Raw genomic sequence first — 21,509 nt, forward strand, 5'->3', positions numbered from 1 at the left:
TGGAAAAAACAGTGATGCTTGGAGAGTCTCCTGTGCCTGAATCAGGCACTGGTGGACTGCATCCTGCATAATGGCTTAGATTCAACTTAAGTCACATTGGGCCAATTTTTTGGGGAGGAGGGAGGTAGCTCGCTTGTTGTTTATGTGGTGCTTGTGTTCTGCATGTCTTCCATGGGAGAGTATCAGCTTAAAAAGGTGAAGGTTCTGAGTGGAGCGCAGTAGCTGTAAGGCACAAACACATTAATCATACCCTTCTCGGTGACACAGATTTAGTGGGCTGGCTTCTGGCTGGCTTTAATACCAGCACCAAAACGACTGATGTGTAGCTAAGGCCTTATCTGCACTGAGAACCTAGAGGTAGGAGAGCATCAGCTGCGAACCCTCTGCTCCCTCCCCTCCCCAGAAACTAGTGAAGGTTTTACACTGTAGGGGCTAAGAGGCCGGCAAGTTTGGGTATCTCCTAGCATCGTTCTGCTGAAGGGCAGGATGGAGACTGAAGGAAGGAGTCGTTGGCAAAGCAGGACACATGCAAAGGCCGTTGGACACACTGACCATGACATTCAGGCCAATGGGCCTGAATCATTTCAGGATAGGGATCATTTTAGGAAGAACCCTCTCCCTACTCTGGCTGCTCCAAAGATGAAAGACAAACTCAAGTCGGTGTTATTTGCTCCAATAAACATTTGATTTATACAAAACAACAAAACAGACCAAAAACCCCAAAACTGTTTACAAAGCAAGTTAAGTGCTTGAAATATTTGATATACAAGAGTATATATTGTTCACATTCCTATTTCATACATGATGTACAGGTGAAATATTCCTTAAAAGAATAAAAAATGTCCTTACATGTAGTAGTAAAAAAACCTCATAAAAATGTCAGTATTGTCAGGAAATACCGGACGCCATTCCTTGACCTTCAGTGTGGATGGAGGAAGAGAAACGAGAGGTGACATTCCCTCTCCCCCGGCTGCGGGCCGCCGAGGCGGCGGCGCAGCAGCAGCGCAGTGCGTGGGGTCAGCGGGCCCCGCCGCGGCCGCGCTCCCACCGCCAGCTGCTCTGCAGCCCCACGCCTCTGCCCGCTTTCCGTTTTTTTTTCTACAAAAAACAATGTCCCCCTATAAAATTTGACATAGTATCCTCTGGATTCCACTGTAGTTGTTGAGGTTTTGCCCTGCTCTGTTTAAATATTTCTGAGTAGTTCGGTTAAAATAATAATAAAAAAAAAGCAGATACAAAACCGTTTCAAATAAAGTATCTGTCATCATAAATCTTAACTCCTATTTGAATAAGCATGATTCCTATTGACTTACACAGCAATGTCTTCTAGAGAAGTATCGATGTTTATCTGTCAAAGGTGTTTAATAAATTGCACCAGATACATCTGTACAGGACTGGTTTTTGCTGGCTGAATTTCTAATCTCCAAGGCCTGCTTACATGCCATGGGGAAGAAAAAAGTGGAAAAAAATCACTGCAAAACTCCTGAAGACAAAATTGTTAGCACTTATTAAACACATTGCTGTCATTTCTATAGGCCATATGTGTCGTCAATGGTCTTAAAAATTTTGGAGAACTGAAAGAATGTAAGCAATGTCTGAGGGATCCTTTTGGAATAAATAGTTTTCCTTGAGTTTGGGGTTTTTTCTGTTAATTGCTGACTTGCTGAGGGCAGCCCTATATGCAAGCAGTGCTGAGGGCAGCATATGCCATTAACCTAACGCTACGGAGCTTTCCCTCACCTCCAAGGTCCTTTTGCAAAAATAAAGGCACTGGCCCTTGTCTCTTACTTTTCTCTAGAAAGTGTGGAACAGGGTCAGACTGTGGTGTGACAAGTAATTAGACATGCTGTACAGGGAAAAAAAATGTTCGGTCTTACCACAACACAATCAAGGCACAAGGCAGGAAAAAAAAATTGTACTGCCTGCACACAGAATGCACAGCAAATATAAAACATCTGTTTGGAGTATTGCTGGCCCTGTCTTGTTTTGTATGGTTTGGGGGTGGGGATGGGAGGAGGGGAAAACTCAGCCTGCTGATTTTTGCAACCTGCTTGCAAGCAGCGTGAATTCAAAGCAATACAGATACAACATTAATGACCCCTGCACGGAAAAACATGTGTGGGAGGGACCAAACCTCCTCGCCCTCTCGTTCTGGAACACTATGAAGACACTGGGGTTAAGACGAGAGGGCAAAGGCATCCCTGAACCTTCCAAAACGTGCTGCAGACAGGAACGCGTAGGTGCAACTGTGAAGCCAGATGGGCCTGACTGCTGTGACACCTGACACTGCTCCTGCAGGGCCACAGCTGGGTGGTTACGGCGCGCGCTTTGAAAGCCACCGTCTTATCGCATATTAGTCCTATCTTTTCGGCAGAGCGCTTAGCGCACAATTGCTGGTGTCGTGCTATGCCAGGCTCCCCGGGCTCCTTCCCTCAGGGCGGGCTGGGATCTCCAATGCACCGGTAATTTCCTGGAAGCACTTTTGTTTTTTTTAAACTCTTCTTTTCAGACCATGGCTGTTTATAGATATATAGATATATATATATAGATATATATATACTTACACACACTTTTTATATATATATATGTATGTATATATATATATATAAAAATAGCAATTCCATAGTTATATACAGGCATTAATAAAGTGCATAATGTTATTGGCTATTTTCAAATCTCATTTCCTGAGGAAGTGCTAACAATACATAGCTCCTCCTACGACGCGATGCCGGCAGCCAACACTAGGGTATGACACCTACTCCCCGGCTTTTAATTCCCGTGAACACATCTCCCTGTCCGGAGCCGGAGTCTAAAGGGAGTAGTGGCAGCCTCAGTCCTCCAGGAAGCAAGTCAAGGCACCGATCGAGACTTCTTCCTTCGCCAAGATGAATGCGTTAAGGAGCGACTTCTCTCCGTTTCGGAGCTCTTGGGCGTGTGCTACTTGGTGGTGGTCACGGAGCCGTCTTCGGGGATCTTCTCCTCCGAACAGCTCCTTCCCGAGAGCTTGTCGTGGTGCCTGAGCTCGCTGAAGCGCTCCGCAACGCACTGCGCCGTGAGCCTGGCCTCCGGGTCGTGGTCCCAGCACTCGATGAGCGTTTCACACACCATCTGGATGCCCTGCAGGGAGCACAGAGAGAGCAGCGGTGATGGGGCCAGTCACCAGCAACACCCGCGGGCGAAAGTTTGCTCCCTGAAGTCCAGGGGGTTATTCACCTGTCCTGGAGGTGCTTCATGGGCTCTGCCGCTACTGTAATGCGGGCATGTTTGGGTTTTTTTTCCAAAAAACAAGCCCTAGTACAGTATTTTCAGCAACTTAGATCATTGGCACTGTCATTTCTGTGCATGTGTTCTGACACAAGAAGAATGATCCTTTGGACTAGTGCTATAGAATCGTATAGAGTCTTTTTTTTTTTAATAAATACAAACAGAATTATTGGATAACGTGCCTTACCACTCTACTCAGGCCTTTGTGTACCTGAACTCTGTTGGGGTTTCTCAAACAAAATTCTGCTTAGCAGCAATATCAGGCCCTACCTCAGCCCTTTACGAATTCCTTGCAGACTAACAAAATCTATGTGCAAATATGGGCCACAGTCCCACAAACACTTAAACACACGTCACTCACAGATGTAACTATTTAACCTTCATTTCAATGCTGATGCACATGTTTACAGGAGCAAAAAACAGTTGCATCTCTGTAATGCATTTTATAAACATGAGGTATTTGCCAGGAAATTGTGTGCTTTGCTTTATGACACTAAAAGCCCATTAAGTAGGATTTATCTTAAACTTCTTATTTAAAAAAATAACATTTCACAACACTGCATTAATTGCATAATTTACCTAACTGGTGATGTTGACTGATGTCAATGTTAATAGCAGAATGTTATTGTCTGTATATAAATAACATTAGTTTTCTCCTGGCATTGAAATTACAAGCAGTAAATTAAATTAAATATTAAACATTAACTTCAAATCAATAGTGCAACAAATCTTATTAAGGGGGGAAAAAATGATAATACGTAAATTCATTCCAGAATTTTATCATGATGAATAATGAGTTCATTACAAAAAGATGACTGCAGAGGAAGGAAATGAATATGGAAGAGCCATTACAGTAAGAGCAACTTCTGCGGAGTTCAAAGCAGATCCTCAGCTGCTGCAAACTGTCACAGCCCCACGGAAGCCAATGTGTCACTGCATTTCAGACAGCGCAATGCGAAATGCTGAAGGGATTCAGATGAAGAGAACTAAATCTACCTTCATTAAATGTCCTGTGAGCGCATTACCAGGCATCCATTTCCTGCTCTAGACTCCTAGCTGAACCCTGGCGGAGCCGGCTGTGCCCGTCCTGGTGACACACAAGCGCAGACACGTGGTCCTGCCGGTCAGGGGGCTGCCCTGTACTGGCAGAGACTGAGGTCTGGGTCTGACACAGGGAAGAAGTCTCTGAAGTTGAGCACAGGACACCTCGGTCCAAACCTGTGACCATTCCACTTGCTACCTAAAGCCAGAGGTGACTGAATCCAAGTGTAGCTTAAAGCTCTACTCCAGCACCTCCAGCTGCAGGCTCCACACGCTCAGGCTTGCTGCCACGAGAGCAGCCGGGGGCCTGCCCCGTGCCCGAGCACCGCTGCAGCCCCAAGCCCAGAGCTGCCCTGCCCAGGCGCCCTGGGCATGCCGGCACTCCTACGCCGGCCACTACATCTGGCTGTGCACGAAATGAACTCCTGGACACTTCTCTCTGAGAAATAACCAGTGGCATTTCCCGTTTCTACCACCACGTAATGCCGCGCTCCGCTGCAGTGCCCGCAGGAGTAGCCCTGTCCTGAAGGCAGGTAAGTCTCTGGGCCACCTAACACTACCCCAGGCCTGCTGTAAGTGCCAATGGCTTCTGCTTCATAGAGGCTTTCATCACCTTCTATTACATGTATGTCATCTGACTCTTCCCAGATGCAGAACAGAAATACTTGCTGACCGTGTCTGCCTTTGTATTAGCATAAGCAGTATCCTTCCTTCATTTCCAGCAACAGACTGGTACTACATTAGGTTTCCTTTCACTCTTGACAAAGCTGTCATTATCCTCAAGTTTACTGACCACAGATCTTCCTGTTGTTCTTCTGTTTCCCTAATCAGTACCCTACCATTCTTCATTTTTTTACACGAGACCATGTCTTTTGAATATGCTGAGAAACGTTCTCACACTGTTCCTAATTTTAAGCATTTTCTGCTATTTAACTTTTTTTCTCCCAAATGATCTGACTCAGGATTCTTTTCTGCTTTGGTAATTGGGCTCTTCTAAAGTACCACACATGTATTACCAGTTTGGACTTCAATTTGGCTTTGTGGAAAACAAAATACCGCAGTCAACTCATGATTCCTTTTACCAGCTCATCCACATTTTAATCAAATTTCTGCAACCAGTTCTTTTCTATAAAGATGAGCACCAATATAATCTCTCAGTTCAACTCGTTATTTAGAAGATGGTTGTATCTATGGCTCCTAGAAATGTCAAGGGCTTTTTAGTACTGGTAACATAAGATAGCCAAGTGTCCGTCAAAATATAGCTCTCCTCCCCATTAGAGCACCCCTCCTCAATAACACTACTTATCACAGATGACTACATAAGGAGCAAGTCCCTCTGGTCCAGGAAGGGGCTGCGCTCTGCCATAGTCACCAGGTGGCAGATGCATTGTTCTTGCTTGGAAAGGTGATTGATTTTGGCCACTCACTTGGCCTTTCCTAAGCAGGTGTTAGACTATGATTTTAACATGTCAACTGGAATGAAAAAGGGAGTGTTACATCGCTCCTGATGGAAATACTTGGTTGCCTGGGCTTTTATAAATGTTCACAGTGCTTTCCATTTGTCTGTAAAGACCACTCAACATATTTCTTTGACAAGTGGAATGACCAAGCCTCACTTCTCGTTTGATACGATTCTCAGTTTATCTCTACTGATAAAACTGCTCAGAGCAAAGGTGAACAAATTCACGCATTTGGTTTGTTTCCATTCAGGTTCATCTACTGGGAAATCAGGCTGCAACTATCACCTAGGAAGTGCAACCAGGGTGTCTGTGAATGAGGAAAGCTGACAGCGCTTCACGACGTGTAAGGGAAACAGACTGCTAATGCGCAACCTGAATAAAAACAGACTGGCTTGCTGAAGACTCATTTCCTATTTTCTTAAACCTGTCAACAGCTGGGATACAACTATGACTGCCCTCCACGATAAAGTACTGAGATTTGTTTTCTCTGCTGAAGGGGCCCATGTGTGAAGTTGTTCCCTTTGACCTTTCAGAGCCTGAACAGAGTGTGCTTTAAGGCCCTAATTATTCTGTGGCTGGCTGGATGACTGTCGGATCTCAGGCTTCCAATATTCTTGTTTTGATCACTTTTAGATTACACTAGTGGGCAGCAGAAATCCCAGGGCTTTAGGGTAAGTACAGTGCAGAGCACGGTGGCGTCTGAACCACGGCAGAACCGGTGTCACCATGAGACAGAGCTCTAATCTGTGCAAAAGAGAGGTCCAGCCCGCTGGGCGGAACACTGAGAGAAGGTTCGGGCTCCAGGCAGCAGCTAAATGTGTAGTGCAGCTCCCCGCTGCTCACATGACGTGCTCTTACCTGATGGTTAAGCCAGGAGCTGGGGATCTCGGGTCGCCCTCTGTCTCTTAGGACATTGTCCTTCATGCTTTCCACGCAGGGGTGTTCTCGCACTTTAGAGCCAAACGGGGGCTCGTACTCTTTCACTTCTGCCAAGAGAATAAGCAAACACAAGGGCATTCAGCTGAGCTGCACTGGTGCCAAGCGTGAAGGGAGCTGGCTGTTCTCTGGAGGAGTAAGAGCTACTGATTAGCTGCTCAGTGCCACTGTTCTGCTTGACCAGCTCCAAACAAAGCAAAGCCAGTTGGCATTTTCAAAAATGTTTCAAATGTGTTTCTCCCACACGCCCCCTCCCCCCTCTTCTCTTTCCTAGCCAACTAAACAATTTTCATTTAAATCTTTTAGTATATAATCATATTAGCAACAGTGAGAGCACCAGAACAACCTACAATGGTTTGTGAGCCTTTCAATCTGTGCTGGGGTAAAACACACAGGAGCTTCAAGGTGAGTTTTGCTTGAGCCAGGCTTCCAAGAACCAGTCCCCCCACTTAGGCCCCCATGGAGTCCACACACACTTATTAGATGAAATATAAACTGAAATCTATCTAGCTCATAATAGATGTTAATGTGCCAGATTGCTAGGAGGAAACGGTTGCTTGAAAAGGACAAAGATACAGCAAGGAATAATTCTGGAAGCTGCTGTGTGCCCCTTGCTTATTACTAAGCTGCGCTCCTTTGTGGAAAGTAGCAGTCTGCTCTTATTTTAGGCCTTTTTCCCAAAATGGGTCAGTTTTGGCCCATGATGCAGGGGGCACAGCTTCCTGAAGGGGCTGCTGCCATTCTAGTTTTTGTTTGCATGTTGCAGATTTTCTTTGCTTTTTCTTTGCAGAGAGAAAGGAAGAGGCAGACATATGGGACCTTTGGAGAAAACTCAAGAAATCTCTGAGAGCGGAAATATTACAGTAGATGCTGACACAGTGTAGAAAATGCTGCGGTTTCTTTGGGAACAGATGGAGACTTTACGCACAGGCCTAATGACTTGCTAGTATTAGATAAAGATTTATGAAGCTGGCCTGTTCTGCTGCCTCTTATTTCTTTCTAGGAATTAATTGAGGGCAAGAGAAACTGAAGTGTAATCTACAAGGCAGTCTGAAGAATGCATGTGAGTGCCCAGAAGATGTGTGAAGAGAGATGAATGAGACTGGAGACACAGTACTGTTGCGTAACGTTACAACCAAAGTTCAAATGAAGTATCCAGTGCTGCTCACTCCTCTTGTTTTATGGCAAAAAGAAGCTCTGGGAAGGCTGATAACAATGATTAAAGGCTCAGAAAAAACAGGAAGAACCTCTAAAGCTTGGCTTTGTTTAGGTAAGTGGTCATATGATGAAATACTGAAAATAACTAATGATCAGTATAACATAGGTCAGATCCTTCTGTCATGTCTCATGATAAAAACAAGGTAGTATTGAACACAAGTAAAAGCTGGACTTCTCTCCAAAACCTTACAGTCAGGCTGTAGATTTCACGTCTACGTGATGGCCACAAGATGATGACTTTATTAGGTTACAGCAAAAGAATTTCTAATGCTTAAAAAAATATCCAAGTTACGATAACAACATTTTGGAAGGGATATGAAACCTTGTGCTTCAAATGTTCAGTGTTTAGAGATCCAGCTGCAAACAACTGTCTGTGCAGTGCAGCAGATCACCCCACAGACGCCTTCTGCAGAGCTCTCCTTCCTTCTCCTGAACCATCTGGTGCTGGCCACTGTCCACACAATGCTCTGGAGAGCGGCTACAGTCCCGAAACACAACTCCCATCTTCTCATATGTAAATCACTTTCTTTAAGACTCAAGGGTTAAAGTCTGCTTTGCTTTCTTTCCTCTACAAGAAAGGCACACCAATTTCAGCCACAGAGATTACTCAGCCAAAGTAAATTTACGAGACTTTAGCCCTAAAGTTAATTGGGAAGTTGCCATCTTGCTGGTCAGACCTGGATTATGATACAGCGGATGCACAATGATTACGAAGCAGATACCTCTACTTTCAAAGCTAACTGAAATATTAAAGTTTGCTGGGAAAATTTAAACAGCATGACCTAGACAGCCATCTCCTACACCATCTCCAGCAGTCACGGTTTGATTGCGGTAGTGGTCATGGACTCCAGTCAAGGTTCTGAGATCTTCTTGCAGTACGCGGAGTCAGAGGAGTCCGAATGCCCAAGAGAGAGAAGCTGGTGCTGCGGTGCTGAACTGTTCCCTCTCGCTGAGCTTAATCCGAGGGCCATTCAGCTTCAAGTCAGGGAAGGGAAAGTCTTCCTGGGGAACTGACAGGTTTGTAATACATTTTCCCTGTTTGAGAAATTCCTTCTATGCTATGAGCACTCCTCTTCCAAATAAAAAGATTGATTAGTATTTTCAGGTTTGGAGGTTTTTGTTGGCTTGTCTTTTTTTTTTTTTTATGGTAAATTAAGAGAAATTGAGGCCAGATGCCAATTCACTGTAATGACTTTATAGCAATACAGTCGTGCTTTCCCTCAGTATGAAAAGCGTGCAGCATCTTCTTGCTATTTATTATCTTGCTTCTCTTTCCCTTAGAAAGAAAAGCCCACTGAATCCTCTCACAGTAAATCATCCTTATGCTGTGGAGTATCAGGTGTCAGACACATTCTGTAGTAATAGCTGGGGTTATTCATGGATCATGTTGACGTGCTACACTAGATTAACAGATGTCAGCTTGAGATAGGTTAAGATGTTTGTGCCTAGCTGCTTGTGCATGGCTGTATACAGATCCTGAATCTATTTTTCAGGCCTTATATGTTTCTTTTGATTGTTTTTAGACCAGTTGGGCACTAAAAATGACAACTGGCTGAAATACCGTAAAAACCTTGGGTACCATGAACTACAGCACCTTTAGATTCAGAAATGGCAAGGTTCCTTCAACTTTAACCTGCAGCATTTAATCTTTATGGCTGAGAGCTACCTTGTTCTAATAATTGCTGTACCTCTGGATTCCTTTGACACTGGCCTGGCCATAACTCTTAGAAAGGCTGGGACTGGATTTTTACCTCCAGAGGCATTACTGAAAATCTATTTGTTGTGCCTGATGAATGCTTTGGAAAATTTGGCTGTGTGTCCCTCATGAAAAATACACCTCGCTCACGTGATCTTTTTCTACTCTAAGCTCTTTGCAGTGCAATTCTCTTTCTTTGGGTCAGAACAGCACACCTGCAAACCCTCGCTATGCTCCCTCGTGATCTGTCTTTCTGATGTCTGTGGGACAACTTCGCAGGCTGGAATATGAAGGCTCATTTGTAGAATCAAAGCAGGAGTAAGGTGAAATAAGGCCAGCAAAAGTGGCTGTGAAGCACAGTCCACAGCAGTAGCCTTGTGTTTGAGAATTCTTAGATCCTTTTGAAAAGCCCTTCCCTTTAGAGTTTACAAGGGAAGAGCCACAGAAGGGATAAATCAATCGATGGTGGAGCTACTGTGACAGCTCATGCTGTCATGTCCAGCTTTCTTCATGCTGGAGGAATTTGGGTGGTGGATCTATGTAGCTGTTGCACAAAGGGATAATAATGCATAAAGCAGAGGCTCAAAAGCCATTTCATGGCCAAGTTTAAGGAGCTGTGAAATGCTTACTTCACATTTTCCCGAGGCTTCCCCATTCCATTCCTTCAGAATACAGATGCTAGCTGGGAAGGGTGAGGGTGCGCTGGGACGGGTGAACTCACTGTGCAGTTTCCCCTTGCACAGACATGTTTTAAGTGACTTCACATCTGATGATCAAAGACACAGCCACCCTTCCAAAGGTTTGGGAGGGCACGAGCTCTGCCATCAGCTCACGGTTACAGGCTGCTTAGTCACTGTGTGCTGGATCCTGAGGTGGGAAAGTAGAGGAACGCAGAGCACATCAGCAGCCAACATGGAGTGTAGTGCAGCGATCTTATCTACAGCTGCCTGGGCTTGTTGAAGGACAGCACTTGCTACCTCACATGTACTGTGGTGATGCGTAGAAAATTTCTAGGACATGAATTACTGTTGTGGGGTGACGCTGCACTGTGTGGATGTACCAGCTTGGGGTTATATGCCACCACAAGCCAGCACAGTGCAGATGTGCCCTAACTGGGCTCCGCTCCACAGAAGGAGAGGCTTAAATCAGGCCCCAGCTATAGCCACCTCAGAGCCCAAGGCACAGGCACAGCCCCACTGTATAGGCTGTCAAAATGCTCCCTGTTGCCAGAAACTGTCACCTCTCTACGTCAATATGTTGAAAGCTGAGCATTTCACGAGGTATGGGATGCCCAAATGTTTAGTTATCAAGCTGTGGCTCTTGGTTGACTCTTTCCAAGTAAGCATAAGATTAATCAGTGATTTTATTCACATTGAACACAGCTCTGGTAAAGCAAGGCTGCCATTTCAAACAAAGTCCTGTTGCTATACCGAAGCCAGCTACCACTCCAGGCAGTACAATATTGCACGAGCAAAGTCACCATTTTCTGAAGGGTTTCTCTTCTCCCTCTTCATCAGCCCCGTGTATCCAGAAGTTCCCTTTCCTCTCCTCCTTCCCTGCCACCCTCAACAGCCCCCCACCCGCAGCATCTCTGATGCAAACCAGATGGTTTTCTTTTCTTTCTAGGAGGCTGTCAGAGAAATTACACTTGCCTCAGTCGCCAAAGCTGTGTCACTCTGAAAGCAAGCGGTTGAGATGAAAATTATATTTCTTGCAACGTGCAGCATCTGGTGCACAGCTGTTGCGCTGAATGAAATACCAAGTTAACGGCAGCATGGAACAGTTGAAGTTCTCCCCGAAGTAGTATTGCTGAGTTTCTAAATACGCCTCTTAAATTATACTCCGGTGAAAAATCAGTCAAACTCTATCTTTGCCTCTGTCTCCCCTTCCCTCGTGTCCCATTTCTGCTTCTCCATACTTAGTACAACAAAGTAACAATGAACAGCATGGCCTTTCTCGAAAGCCAGTCCCCACCTGCTTATTTACTACGGCAGCTTCACAGTATGGGTTATGCTGCAGGGTATTTTTGTTTAAACGTCTGCTGACTGAAAAGGGCTGGCATAGCGTGAAGATTGTGTTTCACAAAGCTGCTGTAGTGAAAGGACCTGCCTCCATTGCCTCCCACACTCACCAAACACCTGCATGCTGAAAAATGAATCCTGAAAGCTCCCTTTGCAAAAGAAATAAGTCACCATACCTTCAGGTGGCTGAACGACAATTAGCCCCTCTACACGCTTCCATCCCTAACTAAAGTTGCTAATGCCTCTGCCTCGGCTTAGACGGCCACTCCTGCCCTCTATGCTGCCATGGGCTTTCTCTAGTGACAGGGAGCCGACACCACAGTCAAATCTGCCCTGCAAAGATGGTGCCTAAATCTTTTAGGCTCCTTTGGAAAGGCTGGCTGCAATCAGGTCAACCTACTCCAGCTTATACAGGAGGTCATTTCTCTTTGTGCCTAACAGTTTAAAAAGAAAAGCGGGGTTTGCGTGAGCGGAAGCAGCTCCTGGGGATGGCTGTGAGGAGAGGAGGGAGTCTCACAAGTGACAGACGGAGAAAGAAATCAGAGGGGGAGCTGTAAATTGTGAATCACTGTAAGGGTATTTCACCAGCTGGTTGCAAAGACAGACTGCACAAATCAGGGGAAAATCTACAAAGGAAATGACAGAAAACGTGCAGTGCTGCTGCAGCTCAGTACGTGACAAGGGAGCTACGTCCTGGGAGTTTTAACTACTCTGGATGGAGACACTAAGCCCAGGTTCCACCCCCACAGATCTGCCCAAGTACTCCTACGGTTTTGCTCAGGACTTCAGTGCCTGGAAAGATGATTGAAATACGAAAAAAAAAATTTCAAGAACTGTGTTTCTGGAGATCAGGATGACTGAAGGACAAAATGAACAGGGAAAATCAAGATGTGGGTGGGGGTTAAGCTCCACCTTGAAAGCAAAGGGGATGCTGGGCCTGAGAAGTCTTTCCTTTTCCTGAAATGACTTCAGCTTTTCTTCTCAAGGTTATAAAGGGTCAGTTTCTTTAAGCTAAACACGCTGGTGATTTTCCTTCCTTACGAAACTCCCTTTATATCCTCTTTTAGGCAGTTGCCTTCTGAGAACAGCAGCCATAAGGTTTGCTTTTGCCACAATCTCCATTTCGCCGTACTCAGCAAATAATGAACAGGAAGGGACTCGGGCATCAGCAAAGATAAAAGACTCCAACAGTGAACAGCTCATATTTATATTAATAAGGTGAGTTCCTAAATGCAAGAAACAGATAGAGCTCAAGAGAGAGGGCAAAGATCCTTTTTCTTGCATTTTAAATCTCCTCAGCCACATTTACAAAGTGCTAATGAAAGGTTGAGGTTGTGCCAATGCATTTAGAAACAGGCATGACCACGACAGTTAAATGTGGACAGGTTTGCCTTGGAATATGCCAGGTTCAGTTCCTGAAGCACTAAATGCTTTTTCCCTGAAATGTTTGACTAGAAATTTTTTCATGCCTTCATGCTAGTACTAGCTGTTTGCACACATACTTGCTTTGTAGCTTTCCCAGCAGGGTGTAAACAGGGGCAAATCTGTTGCCTGCAGTCCAGCCCACCCAGCAAGACCAAATGCTGGTCAGACATAGGAGAAGCCTGAGGTAAAGGCATTCCTCCCGCCTGCACATGGACACCGGGATGCAGCCATACATACATGGTGCAGAGTGGCCTCAGAGACCTCCACGGACACCCTTGTGGTATCCCACAGATGACAGCAGAGAAACAAGGATCAGCTAGGCACATCTTCTCATGGGACACTGGTTTCCCTCCTGTACACTATGTTCCCCATACTATAGTGCTCTAGCCTGCAAGATTGTCCTGTCTGTGGCTGCCTTTCACAATGCAACCCTGCCAAGTTCCACGAAAAGGGAGCCTCTGTGGTTTCGGAAGAAGGGTAAAAAATCAAATCATAGTTGCATATCTGCTATAGCATACATATTGGTGTTACCTTTTACAACCCCACTCCTTAGACTGCCTATGCGAGCCCTGGACTGCACAGCAGTTTTTGTTACAATGAGTGCGAGGCAATACCAGCAGACTGAAGAATTTTATATTTAACTGTCTCATTTTAGTGCCCAAAGTAAGATGAAAATCTTCAAACATGGCAATATGTAATGCAGATATCTCAACAGCAACTTTTCTGATTTCTAGCACATACCAGTGCTGCACAATGGGAATTCTGGGGCAGCTTTAGGCAATGCAGAAATGGAGATTTTGTTTCAGTGAACAAACTCTGCATATGAACAAGCACAGCAGCTCTTCCTGGAGCTGTTCTGACAGCTAGTTCCAACCATTTTTATTTTGTTACTGCACTTTATGCAACAAACATCCCTTGATTTCTTATATGGATGATCTCTTGCAACACCACAAAAGATGATGAGCAGCAGCTGGCAATTTTGGGAAAGCAGGAAGGTTTCTGTATCACTATGATGGCTCTTACTGAAATGATCAATCAGTAAATGTGACACTTAACTGGCTCTCATTAGGTTTCAGAATTAACATTCCATGAAAGTAAATGGGAGGCAGTTATCACTTCTTAGTCTTAGTATTTCAAATTGTCCTATGTTTCAAATAATTTTGGGTGAGGTCAACCAGACCGAGTCAATCCATGGCTACTCAAGATATTATAGGAAAAAACAGACAATAATCTTTAAAAGCCATATGCCTAACAGCAGACTTCTCCTCACTCCAATCAAGGACCAGTTTTCTTGAGCTCTCAGGTGCTTGCCCTTCAAGCCTGTTCATCCACATGTGCACCTCATACTACTGAAGGCCTGTTTATTTACAGCATCCAGGTACACTAGAAAAACTGGTGAGAGTTAAAAAGAATCACCCCCTCCCTAGACAACCACAAGAGCATGTCTATCCAAACATACTTTCAGAGAGAAGTAAACTGATGGCACTTACCTCCGACAGCATTACAGCGAGATGTCATTTCCCAGAGGACCAAAGCCATGGAGTACACATCTGTTTGTTTGAAGGACTCCACGTTCTCCAGGTTCATCCTGGACTCCAGAACCTCAGGGGCCATGTACCTTGCTGTGCCAACCTACAGCAGAGGAGATCAGGGAGAGCTCAGGACCTGAAACTATAATTAATGTTTTGGATTCTGCTGTGATTTAACTTCAGCTTTCACAGAAAGGGTGCTATTTGACATGTATCCAAAAATTCAGGCCATACTTGACACAGATTGTGTTCTCTGCTGCCAGGGGAATCTGGCATTGTGCTGACTACCAACTTACTTGCACCTCCCTTGGTAAAGAGAAAAAAAAAAGCAGCCCTTTTTTGTTCCTTAAGCAAATAACTTTGACACTGACAAGCTTTCTCACTCTTGGCTGTTCACAGATAAACTTTGCCCTTTGGGCCTGAAGCAATCGCTGCTGACCAAGTGTCTTTCAGATGAGCAAGAAACACATTGCATTCTTTGTGCTGCGTATTACAGTGTGAGCTGTTTCTTTTCATGGCAGGCTTAAAAAGAAAGTGGTAAATGCAGGCCCAGTAGAAGAAAGCAAACACCCAAATACTAAATGCAGAAGCACACATTTGAATTGAACCCCAAAATTGGCCCCATTGTTCGAAAAGCCATTCTCATAAACTCTATTCATGCTGAGCAATTTTCAGCAATGGTTTTAGCAGCTTTGCTGAGATTAGATTACAACCTCATATTACAGAAGGCAAAGTTTAAATGTCTGTTTTTATCACAAGAAAGGATTTAAGGAAGAATTTTTTGATCAGTGAACAGTTGCTCTCAAATGATAAACTCTTCACAGTGTAGGTATAAAAATTTATTCCCCTTGAAAAACTGCAAATATACTAAGTCTTTGGTCAGGCAAAGATAACTTCAAATTGGAGACTGGTTAATTGCAGAGATGAACAAGCCCAAGTGGGTGATACAGTAGGACATGTGATTCAAATGAGCTATTTGTAGACTGCGCTACAGCAATCACTCCAGAGCCCAGTGACTGCAGGTGGCCACATGGTAAATGTGCAGTTCCTGAGAGAGCCCTGCAACACCCATTTCACAAGCTTCTATAAACACGTCTTAACACCCCATGCTCAGGGGAAATGGGACTATGTTCCACAAAAAGTGCAATGTGCCACAAGACGACCGCAGGAAAGATCATGGCCATAGCTCTGTCATAAAACCCTGCAACAGCAGAGAATTTCTGTGTCAAAAACATTCAAATTGTTGTAGGATCAAAGCCTTTATAAACAGAGGACAGACAAAAGCTCATCTGATTGGTCCCAAAGTTAAATTCCCTATTATGTGGGCTCTGTGACGAATTTAAGGCCAAGCATGTGAGCAACTGAACGGGTACTTGGGACAATCATGTGTCAGCACCGTTGAGTTGACCAGCACCTCCCTCCCCTACAGAACACAAACATATGGAAACTCTTCAGCAGAGGCTCTTTCTGTCCCAGATCCATTCCCCAACACACAACTTCTTCCCCAAGCAGATCCTATCCAAAGCTTAAGAAGGGTTACCTGTAACCTATAGCCCACTGTCCCACCCCCTCCAAATCCTGTTGATTTTAACAAGCGTTAATGATGCCTAAACATAGATTCTTAGATTGTCAAAAAGTGCTGTTCTGGTCTGGTATTTCACACTCTCTTTGCAGCAGTGAAAATTATTCTGCAGCTTTGCTGGACAATGAAAGATCAAGCCCTGTAACTAAAAAGTATGGTGTGAAATGCAAAGAAAATTTTAAATTACTTGAAGAATGGTATCGAATCAATCCCATTTCCATCCTGCTTAGGATTTATCATATGTTCCACTCTGCCTTTTATCTGCATTTAGAATATTTGGTCTTTGGGTCAAAGACACTTTTTCTGTATCTCGCAGAAACCCGAGTCCCGAGTCTCAAAGGCATTTTAGGTATCTAAAGACCAGAAATTCAGAGCTGATTGCCCCTCTGGACTCTGGATACGCTTTCTCTTTGCAGAGACTGGTCTGGTTTCAATTCTTGCTTCTCCAAAACTTCTGATGAGGGACCATCTCTCTTCCTGTGGTACATTATAATTTTTATGACTTTTGGATCTTTTTTTACTGGAGACCTTGCATTTCTTTCAAGCTGTCGAGGGATGCTTTGTGCCTAAGGTGTGTCAGTCAGAGGGGCAGTAGACATCCCTCTTTATCTGAGTAGGGAGACCATCTGTTATAAGGTTGCTGATGCTGCTGAGATGAGGAACTGCTTGCCCTGCTGACACCTACCAGTCCTTTGAATATAACACGACAAAGGTACAGATTTATGTATTCACATTAAGTAATGTCCACAAATATTAACCATCACGGGGGGCCAAACTGAAAAGACTGCAGAGGTTCTAATGTGGAAAAAGACAGTTTCCAGCCAGTCACTAAGGGCACTGGTACTCCATGGTCAATAATGTCTACATCTGCATAATATGGAAGGTAGTTGAGTAGATGGGAAAGAAAATGGCTTTGTAACACCACCAACAATATTACTAAGGCTGACCAGAAAAATGGTAAAATACTTACACTCTTTTATCTACTTCATAAGAAGACAGAGGTTTCCTCGATTTAAGATTTAAGTCACCTCCACTATATACCTTCAAAGATTGGACCTCCTGGTGGGAAAGGTTTGAGTCAAAGGGTAAAGCTTAGAAATTAGGCATAAGGCAAATTCTGGTGCAAGACCCCTTTAGCAAAAGCTGCAACACTGAAGTTGGCACGTTGGGGAATTTGAGCGGGCAGTACTTGTGTGCCCAGAAGAAACAAGGTGGAGGTTGAAGTGGAGCCACTTGACACCATCTTACTCCTTGTCACAGAGAAGAATGACACTGGCTGGGTCACCCTCCAACAGATTCAGCAAAGCTAAACGAAGTAAAACAGTGGATCTCAACACCAGTGCCCACGGACACTGACTCCAAAGCAGTAATCTGCTCTCGGCAGCGCTGTACCTTGCTGTCAGTGTCAGTGTGGGCTGTAGAAGTGCCCTCAACACTACCCTCTTACTTCCAAGTGTCTGTGAGCAATGCCAGAGAAATCAGCTTGAAATATGGGTTGGCTTTAAGCAATCAAAGTGTCTGTGGGGTTGAGTCTTGGAGCCCCTGCCTTAACACTGCTGAATACTCTGTTTTCGCTTTATTCTAAATGGAACCAGTCTTATGACTTCCAATATGGTGTGATTTCCCTGAACTCCAAAAAGGTCTGGCATGCTGGAGAGAAATGATGTGTAATTGTGAGTGGTGTCTGTATTATTTTAAATACAACTTCCCTGGTTATCATTACTCCTGGTGCTGGTTAACAAACCCTCTGAAAATGAGACCAGGACAGTTGCCTCTCATTAAGGAGACTTTCAAAGACAGATTAGATAAACAACAGCAAAGCTCCTGTGAGTTTAACAGAGTACTACTGACTGAAGAACTGTCCCTGAAAACATTCTAAATCAAAATATTAGCTCCATATGAAGTAAAAGTCAGTGTAAATGGACAGGCTTTGATGGGACCTAAGTATAAAAATATAAATATAAAATACATATATAAATATATGTCTAATGACATAATTATGAATTAACTTAAATGATCTGAATTTATATGGGAATTTTCATTAGAAGAGCCAATATTTAGAGATTTACTTGAAAAATTCCATCTTCAGAGCTTTCCTAAACCTGGTATCCTTGTGAATTAGATGAGTATTGTCCATATTACTTAGTTGAAAAAGCAACAACAGGGCAACTATTTTTATTTGAGATTCTTGCATTTGCTTGCATTTGGAAAAAGTGCCATAAACTTAAGCAAGTTTATTTTTGGCCTTTTAAAGTTATTATCCATCACTCTAGTTATCTGTTTAAGCCTCTGAAGGATAGACGACTGACTTAACCTATGCTGGGGTACACCAGGAGTGTGTCTACTCACACAAAACTGTACTACCATCAGGCACAAAAACTGTGGCACCTCACAATCTGAAGCACATCCTTATCATCTGTGTGTGTGCATTGCAGCAGCACCAGAAACAGCAGCTAACAAGGCCAGACACACTAAGTATACGTGTATAAAGAGGATGGTTGCATCGTATACATATGCTCTCTGATCATAACAAAACCTTCATTGCACATTTCTCACTGTTGCTTTAATGTTCAGTTTAGAGCCTCTTTGTTTATAAATACCGTCACTTTAAGATTTTCAGGAAATATGGCAACATAGAGTTCTTCCTCTTTCCACCCCAGGAACTGACACACCAACTGGTACAACACTCCCCCCACCTTCAAACTTTCAACTTACCTGCCCACTGTTAGCCAAGTCATCCACAGACAGAGAAGGGTCCAGTCTCAGGGATAACCCAAAGTCACAGAGACAGCAAGTTAAATCATTTTTCACCAGGATGTTGGAACTCTTTAGGTCTCTGTGCACGATAGGTGTTTTGGGGCGACCACAGGGTGTGTGATCGCTATGCAGATGGGCAATCCCACGGGCCAAGGACCCACCCAGTTTCCAGAGGTCCTCCCAGCTGATAATGTGCCGTGTGAGGTATTCCTGCAAGTTTCCTCTAGCATGGAAGGCAGTGATCAACCAATACTGTTTCCCAAGATCTGTCTTACGCTCCTCAGCTGTCAAGAATTGGAGTATGTTCTCATGCTTGAGGTTTACATCTGAAAAAATGTCTTTCTCAGTTTTCCAGGAGGCATATTCTTCATAGGGAAAGATCTTGACTGCCACAGTTTCATACTGCTCCGATGTGTTTTGCTTCAGTTTGGCTTTATATACTTCAGCAAACCTTCCTTTGCCAACAACGATGTCCAACTCAATGGGCAGCAATTCTGTGTTGTGGTTGATGTTGTTGGCACATGTAGAGCTGATGTCTGAGCGGTCATCATCTAACATAATGGCACAAACATCACTGCAGTCCTTATGTTTCCTAGGCTTAACATTCTTCTCCCATGCTTTGTTGAGCTTCCTCTTCTTATGAGTGCGGTAGGCATAGAAGATAACAATCACAGCAACAGAAATCACCAGTAACGGGACAAGACTTATGATTGTGACTTTGGAAATTTCATCTTTCTCCTCTGGCTTATGGGGGTCTTCTGGAAAGAAGAACAGAAGGAGGGTATACATTAAATCATATCATAGCTTTATGGATACAGGAGGCTATCAATCATTATAATCTTTATCCAGAGTGCAATACATTATTTCCTCCACTAAAAAAAAGTAATGAAAATTATCACTGCTTTCTTACCTCAAAATGTTGTTTTGCATATAGGCTTCCACTTACCAGGACTTCCCTGATTGCTTATTTTATATGAGCTGGAACTGAATGAGAAAGAACCTAATGTAATTTCATAGCTTTGTTCTTCTCTCAGCCTCTCAATGTTAAGGATGAAACTTTACTTTCCTGAAGACAACAGCCAAAGTCTCCTGCACTTACTCTGTCGATGTATTATTGATAGATCTGCCCTTTTAACCAGTACTTGCTAGAATACACTAGTTTTTCTAAGAATTGGATTGACAAATAAATAGATAATGCAGCATGTAAATTCCCACTTGCCCAGTTATCATCCAGATCCCATATATTTCAGTGGAATCCATGTAAAGACATCTTCAGGAAGCCTGTCTGCACACAGCTACTGCAGGCTAACACTCAGGCACCGTATATATGCCTGCATACACATCTGAAAACCAAAACTCATTCTCATACTTTGATGTATGTGAAAGAGCATTGCTAGAACAAATTCAAACACCTGCATGTGCAGAGGTGTTTGAATCCTGCAGGCACAATCAGGCACGTATGACACATCTGAGAACTGTCACCCCCCATGTACTTTTTTGCATGGATCTATGTAACTGAAAACATCCTCTCTGTGTCACTTGCTGGCTGTACACTGGCTGCCCTGTTGTAAAGCAGTAGGTGGTTCACTCCAAACTTCTTAGCTGGTCCAGTCCATACACTAACATATTATTAGGTGGAACATACAGGGACAGGGAACAGAAGAACAACAGGGACATATTCTAGAATAGGGACATGTTCTGGAAACTGTACAGAACATTATTCTAGAGGTGAGAGCTACCCTATCACTTCTAGAAGTGACCTAGTTCAGCATTATTACGGAAGATAAACAGTTTAAAAGGGAACAGTCTTATTCTGAAAATGGATTAAACATGGAGAGTCAGAATCTGTCTGAATCTGATTTGACTGGACACATGGAAATGTACTCTCCCAGCCTACTTCTTCCTTTTGAGTCAGAAGAAATGTGCTGCATTATCTTTCCACGAGGGAGAGGATTGATTGGAAGAAGCCCTGGGAGTCTAACCCAAATGGACTAAAAGAACTGAAGCTGCAACCAGAGTTAAGCGAGTGGCTTGTGTTGGCAGCACGTAGCTCTGGTGGATGCTTACAGAAATGCTGCTGGCTCAGGTTCTGTGTATTGGGCCAAATAAGCTAATACGAAAAGGAAAAGTTTAACGAGCTCTGAAGGGAAGTTGCCACTAACTACCTTAGCCACAAGCCTCTGTTTCCCCTACTCTGTGCCTCTCAAAATGAAGGTGAGCAATGCTGAAAGGGGGGGGGGGGGAAAGGGTTTACACTTAGAACAAGCAGTACCTCTGATCCTCCAATTTCACTTGTAATCACTTTTCCACTGGAAACACAGTTAGCTGGCAAGCAGCAGGAGTCATCGGCTATTCAAAGGCAGGTGACGGGACATCTAAAGAGTATATTCTCTTTAATTTGGTAGAAGGCTTGAATCCTGAGCCAGGATGTGTTTCCTCTGTTTGAAAGGTTCATCAACCAGATGCAGAGCAAGTAATTTAATCCTAGCCTCCCTCACAGGGTTTCAAGGAAGAGGAAGTGCCTTTCCAGCACTGACATTCCCAGCTAGCACAGGTCAGTGGCATTCACTAGCAGCACCT

General features: G+C 44.0%; 1 protein-coding gene across 2 annotated transcripts in view; it reads right to left on the reverse strand.

Moving 5' to 3' along the window:
• Positions 1 to 669: 669 nt before the first annotated feature.
• TGFBR2 (transforming growth factor beta receptor 2) overlaps positions 670 to 21,509 on the reverse strand; it is a 62,903-nt gene continuing 42,063 nt past the window's right edge. For both annotated transcript variants that reach the window (XM_075418968.1, XM_009938048.2), the window contains 4 exons: positions 18,888 to 19,687; positions 14,552 to 14,693; positions 6,624 to 6,751; positions 670 to 3,117 (listed from right to left, as the gene is read on the reverse strand). In XM_075418968.1, coding sequence (XP_075275083.1) covers positions 2,938 to 3,117; positions 6,624 to 6,751; positions 14,552 to 14,693; positions 18,888 to 19,687 — 1,250 coding nt within the window. In that variant the 3' untranslated portion in view covers positions 670 to 2,937. The remainder of the gene's footprint in view (positions 3,118 to 6,623; positions 6,752 to 14,551; positions 14,694 to 18,887; positions 19,688 to 21,509) is intronic.

This window comes from Opisthocomus hoazin, chromosome 4, assembly GCF_030867145.1.
Source record: "Opisthocomus hoazin isolate bOpiHoa1 chromosome 4, bOpiHoa1.hap1, whole genome shotgun sequence".
Classification (NCBI taxonomy): domain Eukaryota; kingdom Metazoa; phylum Chordata; class Aves; order Opisthocomiformes; family Opisthocomidae; genus Opisthocomus; species Opisthocomus hoazin.